At 45.2% G+C, this 9214-nt stretch overlaps 1 protein-coding gene across 1 annotated transcript; it reads right to left on the reverse strand.

Moving 5' to 3' along the window:
* Window positions 1–1488: 1488 nt before the first annotated feature.
* Window positions 1489–6695, reverse strand: LOC125551136 (GPI transamidase component PIG-T-like). The gene is made up of 5 exons (XM_048714292.1): window positions 6327–6695; window positions 4431–5624; window positions 4083–4232; window positions 3778–3958; window positions 1489–1940 (listed from the first exon to the last, which is right to left on the reverse strand). The coding sequence occupies exons 1-5, from the start codon at window positions 6570–6572 to the stop codon at window positions 1768–1770; spliced, it is 1944 nt and encodes a 647-aa protein (XP_048570249.1). The 5' UTR covers window positions 6573–6695; the 3' UTR covers window positions 1489–1767.
* Window positions 6696–9214: the final 2519 nt, after the last annotated feature.

The raw sequence follows: 9214 nt of genomic DNA on the forward strand, positions 1-9214 counted from the left end.
AGTCAGTATATTATCCTTCTGTTTCTTTTTTGGATTCGGAGTTGGGTAATCACCCCTCACAAATATGGAGAGCTATTTTGGATGGAAGGGACGTGATATCTCAAGGCATCATTAGAAGGATTGGTACAGGAGAGAAAACAAGTATATGGAATCAAAACTGGTTGCCAAGGGCGGGGCTTATGAGGCCGATCTGCTCACTGGTAACCCAGCCACCTATTTTGGTCTCAGAACTCATTAATGCCTCATCTTCGTCATGGCGTGAGGAAGAGCTACGGAGAATATTTGTACCTGTTGATGTTGAGGAGATACTAAAAATCCCACTGTGTACAAAAAAGATAGAAGATTTCTGGGCTTGGGGAGAGGACTGTCGTGGCAAGTTTTCAGTAAGTTCAGCGTATAAATTGTTGTCAAACTTAAAGAGGCAGCGGGAAAATCTCTTGGACGGGATGGGAGGATCGTCAGCTATGGTACGAGAGCAGAAAGCTTGGACGTCCGTGTGGAATATCAAGGTTTCGTCAAAATTAAAGAACTTTATATGGAGATTGTGTAACGACTCGATACCGACCACGGGTGTTTTACAGCATAGGCATATGGCAACGAGCTGTGTCTGTGCCTTCTGTTTGGCAGAGGACAGTTGAAAGCATGCCCTAATTGATTGTGTAGTTTCGAGGTGCGTGTGGTTTTTATCATCTGATGAGCTGGTTGAAACAATGTGTGATAATTTGAGTCTGAATGCAAAAAATTGGGTGTTCACGATGCATGAAGTTCTACCTCATGAGGAGTTCACGCGCATGGTGATGACACTTTGGGCGATATGGAGGGCACGGAGGAGAGCTATTCATGAGGGTATATATGACAGTCCGTTGCAAATCAATCACTTCATCAATTCTTTCTTAAGGGACATTCAAATTCTAGCGATACCGAACCAGACAATCAAGAGCACTTTGAGCAGACCATCACAGTGGTTACCACCACCACAAGATCATGTGAAGATGAATGCTGACGCTGCAGTACTAAATGATAATATGGGAGCCGTTGCTGTGGTCTGTAGAGACAGCAATGGAGTATTTTTGGGTGCATCGGCAATCACTATCAAACATATACATAACCCTGTTACACTTGAAGCTTTAGCAGTACATGAGTCACTTTCACTTGCGAAGGATCTGTATGTTCAGAAAATACAAGTGGCTTCTGATTGCAAAAAGTGGTGGATGATATCAAGCAGGGATCGTTCGCCGGACATGCTACAATCATACATAAAATCATAGATCGCTCTCGTTCTTTTACTGCTTGTAACATTGTTCATGAGTATAGGAGCTCGAATTTCAAGGCTCACAATCTCGTTAGGCATGCACTTTCTTTAGGGTTTGGTCGCCATGTTTGGTTAGGCCAACCCGGAGACTTGAATTTTATTCATGTAAATGTTGGGACAATTTGAATAAAGCCCGGCGAGAATGTCTCAAAAAAAAAAACAAGGATAAGGATGCATTTCTCGCCAGTTAAACTCTGTAATAAGTAAAGGGGCTGGAATGTCTGAATGAGGTGTAGGTCAACCTGTAGAAAGGAGTACAAACCGCCACGCTACAAAAATGTACAAGGTGTCAAGCTGCAACTGGGGCAGAATCTTCTTAACAACCAAGGATGTCACAGAAAAGATGGCCCCGATGCAAGCACCTGTACATGTAGGTAATACATACATGCTACAAAAGAAGAAGGATACGATCTACCACCGTGGATTTGATCAAAATTCTCAGCAGTATTAGTTCTCTAACTGTTCGACAAATAATGGAACACAATAGCTACTACTGCGACAAACACAACTTTGAGTAGTAGCTTTGACCTCAGCAGAGATGCAGGAGACGTGGATTCTGATTCTGACGGATCAACCTTCTGCCCCCTTAGCTTAGCTATCAATAGGGGAATGAGACCTCGTCTCTTATCTGTTACAGAATTGACACTGGTTAGACAAATGTTTAAGCTGTGGTAAGCTACAATCCTTACCAGTAAAGCTAGTGAGATGTGTTGAGGTCAAATTCAAGGAATCAAAATAGTCAAGCAATTGCCAGCAAAAAATCATTTGTGTAACAATATGAAGCAACTAGATGGATGATTCAACACCATGAGGTAACCACAAATTTGACACAGAAGCTATCATAACACCTTAAAGATTGTTTATGTTCCAATGCTACATACAGGAAACACTGCAACGAACTTTTGAGACTGAGACCAGCAACTGCAATCAGAAAGAATGATAGAGTAAACAGAAGAAAAATATCGTCAAATTTTCATTTTTATGTTATATCAACATACGCTCTGTGAGTCTAATAATCTAAACCCTAAAAGAATTTATTCCTTTCTGCAGGGGAGAGGGCAAAACCCAAAAAAGTTTATCCAGAAGATTAAGTATGGTTGATGAAACGAAGGAAAACAATGTGTTTCAATTGAATCTGTACTGCTGGCAGAAAATTGATCTTTACATGAATATCAATCCTTGTTCCAATCCTCAGTTTATTGATACCCAAAAGAACTCAACTAACTTGTACTACCTCCGTTCCTTTTTGTAAGACGTCATGTAAGAGATATAGGGCGTCTTACAAATGGGGACAGAGGGGAGTAGCTCATACTGCTTTGGCATTTGAACTCTCCTAGTACAATACTAGTCCTATGTTTTCAGTTTTGGGGGAAAAATATAGAGAGAAGTGCATATTTCAACCCCGAACTCTTGCCCTGGTCTAATTTACAACCCCGAACTCCAATAGTCTAAATTACAACCCCCAACTCTCAAAACCGGCTAGGATTCAACCCTCCCCTCTCTGTTGACCGGTTTTGACTAGTCAACGGGTCCAGTCAGCATGCCACATCAGCATTATTTTTAAAAAGCTGTAAAATAAAAAAATCCAGGAAAAGAAATAAAAAAATCAAATTTCCAGGGAAAAAATCAGGGAAAATAAATAAAATCGAATTTCCGAAAAACAAAATTATCAACTTTTCCATGAAAAACCAAAAATACTTAAAATAAAAAAATCCAAGGGAAAAAAATTCAAATTCCCAAGAAAATTATATTAAAACTGTAAAATAGAAAAAAAATCTAAAAAAGTAATTTCCAAAAATGTTCATTTTTTTATTTTTTCCCGAAAATTACAGAAAAGTTTCCGAATTTTTTTCACAAACTTTTTTCGTAAATTTGTTTTTTTTATTTTTTCCCTGATTTTTTTCTCGATCTTACAGATTTTTATTTATATTTTTCTTGAATTTTTGAATTTTTTTTCGACATGGCATGCTGATTGGACCTGTTGGTCAAAACTGGTCACCCCTGGTCAAAACCGGTCAACAAGGAGGGGAGGGTTGAATCCTGACCGGTTTTGAGAGTTGAGGGTTGTAATTTAGATGGTATTGAAGTTCAGGGTTGTAAATTAGACTAGGGCAAGAGTTCAGGGTTGAAAAATGCACTTAGATAAAAAAGGGCAGCCCGGTGCACGTAGCTCCCGCTTGCGCAGGGTCCGGGGAAGGGTCCGACCACTTTGGGTCTATAGTATGCAGCCTTTCCCTACATTTCTGCAAGAGGCTGTTTCCAGGACTCGAACCCGTGACATCATGGTCATAAGGCAACGGCTTTACCGCTGCGTCAAGGTTTCAGATCCAACAGAAAAAATAAATCGTCGACCACCTCAGCATTTGAGATTGAGACTGAAGCAGTGCAAATTGCAATTCCCTAACAAGAGCTGACAGCATCATGAAAAACAAAAACGTATGACATGAACCAAGTACTTAAAATACCTGCTTTCTTCAATCCCCTCTCTTCCTCGCCAATTCTTCGTCTCAAAGCATTAAGTAGTGAGCCAAAATAAAGAGCTAAGACAGTGCAAGTGAAGGTGATAACATTGTATGGCATGCTAAAATCAGGAGTTGTCAATGGAACAAGCAACACTTCTGTGTACGACTTCACAACACCATCTTCCTGCAGGATAAAGACATACCGCAGTGAGAAAAATTAAAGCAGAATATTTCACATCTCCGCCATAGTAAGCGTTTTTCTTTCCCTGACACTACTGATGAACCCATAACATCTCTACAGCATATACCTTGAAGTTCTCTAGCAAAGGCGATACAAACAATGGATCAGCTTCAGGGTAACTTCGGCTAGAGTTGAACTCAGGAAAGCTAACCAAAGCTGATGGAATATCAAATCCTTGATTAGCATCAGGAGGGTATTCATCTATGTGTAGGAATCCCTGAAAAAAGGTCCATATACCATAGTCATAAGTCGGTGAAATTATTTAGTTATGCATGCATGTCATTAACTGCAGAATGAACGGCGGTCAAGCAACAAGTGAAGACTTGGCCTAAAGGTCAGAAGTACAATACGAGTAAAAAGTGTATTTCAAATCCAAAAGGAACGTAATTTCGGTAGTTTAAGCAGCAGAGCACACCTTGTCGAAGTCCAAAGTAAGGGTAGCCAATTGCATACTGCAAGGAAACTTAAGAAGCATCTCCATTGTACCAGGCAAAAGCTTGTCTTCTGATGGAGTGACATGTATCTTGTCAACTACTTCTGATATAGCCTTGCTATTCCCATCGATGAAAACTTCTAGGCTGTGATAGTAGATCTTAACGTACCATGGAACAACCTGGAAAACTACAGCCTTTATCGAACAATCATTTGAGCTGTCCACTAGTTGCTTATCTAGACCAGTGGATAGAAATGACATAGCAATTGAGCCTCTTTCATTTCCGCTACCCATAAGAAATCTACTTGCATGATACGGCGCACGGGTGCAAGACCATATCAAGGGAAGCTTCCAAGTTATGCCCACATTCAAAGGCTTATCATTGTTGTAGTTGTTAACATCATACTCATATAGTGAAGAGGATTGGACTTCCAAGTTATCTAATTCTTTGAGGGACCTGTCTGGGGCAGTTGACAATACAAATAAATCATTATTCCATGAAACATCTGACCCAGCTTTGTCAACATTGTCAACTATGCCTTTCTCAATCTCTACAAAAACTCTGCTGGATTTAGAAACAAGACATTTCCCTGATAACTTCTTACTGAACAGATGTTCCATGGACCAGCTGGGCTGAAGTTGTCCACCAGTAGAATGTAGCTGTTTACCACTAACTGTATTTGGTTGCAGCACAACTGTGAGTGTTTGATCAAGAATAATACCAAGAGATTGTGATGATTTCAATTTTAGCTTCTGTGAATGGTAATATCCTTTATAAACTGAAGGCCTGTACAGCAAAGAAGCTATCCCAGCTTTGTCACGACACGGTAGAAGTTTCAGCCAAGGTGTTAGATTCTCTGTGCAGACAGCTTCCCGAGGCAATGCCCCATATCTTAGATTGCCTTCATTCAATTTAAATCCCCAACGAGGAGCAGAAAATGCAGTGGAAGACTCTAAGAAGTTGATGGATGCACAAAACAGTCCCGATAATGTGTGTGTCAGGTTCTTCCATGTGGCATCAATCTCGGCCAAAGGAAGGTCGAAAATTGCCCACAGCTCAACACCAGGGGGCTTTGCATTATTTGTTGACATTGGATCATATCCGCCCCATTGCTCATAATTCCACCTTCCTTGTGTGAAAGATAGCTCCAGTTCACTAATATGAAATTTTTGGACCTGGTTCAGACAGAACAGAATGATCTTAACAGCAATTCCAAAACATTCATACAAGGCAGTAGGAAGTTATTAAATAGATGAGCAGTGGAGGTTCCTTTACTCCTAGTTCATGACCGTGTAATTATCATACAGAATAGAAGAGGTTCGGAAATGCCTGGATTTTAGCAGCTGAGGTGCTAAAATAGGGAGAAATAAACATAGATAGGCAAGAGCACTTTTCATGAGGAAACTAGAAAGTTAACTAGATAGGTTGTTCTCTGCCAAGTGCTTTATAATCCTGACTTGCATCAACACTTTGACAAATTTTGATCTAAACTTAAGGCAGTTTACGTTCTAGAGATTATCCATGTCTCTCTCGCAAAGCCCAAACAGAAGCACCAGCCAAGTCGATTGGAAATTAAGGTATCCTAGATTTTACAGACATTTTAATTGCATCATTTTCACAATAGAATAGGAAACTGACTAGGAGAATAAATACCCCAATCTAATCCTAGCTGCAAGCCTGAAATAGATCAACATTCAACAGCAACCAGCTTTGAGGCAGTCACTGCACCTGGTGTTACTCTCAGTAGAGTGCCTACGGATCCAGATGGCTTAATTTCTGCGTCCCTAATTACACGAGCTATCCGAACAGAAACCATAGGACCGCAGGTAGCAAGAGATCTCTATGGTTGAGAAGAGGGATCTATGGGGGGTAAGTACCAGCTGGGAGATGGCCTTGGGGAAGAGGAGGTGGTGTCGGCCGGCGGCGGAGGCGGGAGGCGCGGAGGAGCGGAAGTGGAAATGGGCCAGCGCCTTGCGGTCCGGGAGCGGCCGGAGGAGCAGCTCCTCCGTGAACTCCTCCGCCGCCGCAGCATCTGCGGTGGCAGAAGCGGCTGCGGCCAGGAGGAGGAGGAGGAGGAGCAGAGAGAGGAAGCAGAGCCGCTGTGCGGTGGACGGCGGCACCATCTGCGCCCGCGCAGAGTTGGTCGCCGTGGTTTTGCTGGGGCGCGTGGCGCCGGGATCACTCGGTAGCGCCTCCCTCAGGTCAGCTCGCGTTGCGATTCGGGGCCGATGATTTGGGTGCCACGACTCAAAATTGGGTTTTTGGGTCAGCCGGACCGATTGGGTGGAGGCCAGTGCTCTCCGCCGGTCGACCGGCGCGTGACGCCGCGCGGCCGTCTGATTGACGCAAATACAACCGTTCGATTTGCCTCCTTGCCGGGTACCTCAAACCGCCTACGCCCTGGTAAAAAAAAAACCCGACCCAGCTAGGCTCCTCAAACCGGCTCCAAACTTCTAGGTTGTGCAGCACCTCTCATATCCAATCCAAATCTAGGGTGGATATGTCGAGGCCCCGACGTGTCCAGACAGGTCTGCCACGTTAGCTCGGCCCACCGTGGCCCGTACGTACCCTACATATAATCCCAATCCAGATGAACCCTACACCGTAGTCCACTCCAATTCCAGTCGGATCTGTGGCGAGTGACGGCAGCAGTGCGGCCTCCAGTGGCGTCGGATCCGGCGCCGTCAACGACGTGCAGGAGCTCGCCCTCTGCATCGCGCTACATCGGTTCATCTTGGACCAGGGTGGTAGCGGAAGCTCTGGTTTCATGCCCTCTCCCGTTACCCAGCGACGCAGTACCACCGACGCCGCGGAACCCTCACGCTCTTCGCGCAGCTCCAGTCGCTCCACGCCCGTCCAGGTACGCCCCCACCACGCCCGCAACCTCAATCTGCTCCTCCGAAAGCATAATTTGCTCTGGACATCGTACGAAGGCACCATTGGGTCCTCGTGCCCACTTTGGCACGGACAGGACGTCCGAATAGGATACAGGACAGCGACGGGGGAGGTGATGGCCATGCGTCGGGCAAGTGCGCACGCGCCGGTGGATCCCATTGATGCGTTCTAAGCCTCGGTCCTCTGCCACCCCCTCACGTCAGCGGAGACGGATGCACGGCGGCTCCACCACAAAAATTGCCAAAGCACTTCAGCTCGCCATCGAGCTGTCGGAGTGTGATGCAACGAACAAGGCGAAGGCGATCGGGCATGCCAAGGTGCGGGAGCGCCTGTTTCAGAAGGTGACCACCGGCCAGATCTCCTCCAACGATGACTCGAACATCACCGATGGCTCCAGCTCCGACGATGACGCCTCTCCAACCGTCGTACACGGAGGGGTACAGTCCCACCGACGACCGAAGGGGGAAGGGGCCGATAAGGAAATGGTGATTTCCTCCGCCCTTCTCCGTCGCTCCGTTTAATTTAGTTTTTCTTATGTTTAAGTACCGCTCGACGATGCAAACTTGTTATTTTCGTTGTCCGATGACCGCTAAGATGTGAAGTATGCCCGATTTAAGTCTGATTGTTGCTAGTTTGTTGATCTATGTAGGTTTATTTTTTTTTACGTTGCATGAGTTGCATGGATACGAGTGTTCGTATATGAGGTACACAACCGCAGACGCAGCAAAATAAGGGATGCCCGGTCCAAGCGCATCTGCGGACGTCTGAGGGGCCAGATTAGGTGTATCCGGCTGTAGATGCTCTTACCGCTTCATCCAAAATAGTGAGTCCTCCCTCTCCCCCCAGAGAAAAACACGGGACACGCAACAAAAACTTCGCCTTCGTTAACATGCAGCCGGCCGACGAGGGACCTTCCACGCCATCCCGGGCTTGCCCTCGACAACTATAACACCTCAAGTCCAGCTCTCTCATAGTCGGTTGCAGCTCCACGCGCCATCTCTCGCAGGTTTGCTGGCGACGGTGTTTGCAACATGCCACTGCACTCCTTCACCGACCACCAACTCCGACGTTGATGATTGCAACTCCACCATTGGTTGCAGTTTCGCCATCGCCCCCGCTTGCAGCTCCATCTTGGGCAGTTGCAGCTCCCGTCGAAGACCATTGCAGCATCCCATCCGAACTTTTGGTTCCATCACCTGACGCCACCGATTTCCAAGACCCACATGTAGGAAATATGCCCACCAATTGCAATACAAGACAAAATGATCATGCCTACAAACTGTGATGGTTATGCATGCTGTCACCGGCGTATGGACCCACATGTAAGAAGCCACATCACCCACATATTGACCATCTTGTCAGCATCCACGTCAACACCTCATTAGACCCATATATCAGAATCATTGATTGGTCAAATGCCAACATCATAACTGTTGGTGACGGGCACCGTCACAAAAAAATGATGATTGGTCCCATGTGTAAGTAGCCATGTCAACATCGTCTGGGCCCATATGTTAGTACCGTTGACCGGTCAAAATTGGCGCCCTACTTATTAATGGCGGGCACTATCACCAATAAAACCTACGACGGCCCCGCATGGAAGTACTCATGTCAGCAACTGCTGGCCCCATTTATCAGAATCATTAATAGTCAAACCCACAGATCGATTACTGGTGGCGGATTATCGTCACCAAAAATGATCTTAGGTAACAGATTGGTCTATCATGGGTGGCAGTCTGAGCTGTCACTAAAAATGGCCGTTAATGACAAATTTGGGTTTGCTACTTCTTGAGCTTGCGTTGATTTTTCCCTTGAAGAGGAAATGGTGATGCAGCAAAGTAGAGATAAGTATTTCCCTCAGTTAAGAACC

Source organism: Triticum urartu, chromosome 4, assembly GCF_003073215.2.
Source record: "Triticum urartu cultivar G1812 chromosome 4, Tu2.1, whole genome shotgun sequence".
Lineage (NCBI taxonomy): Eukaryota > Viridiplantae > Streptophyta > Magnoliopsida > Poales > Poaceae > Triticum > Triticum urartu.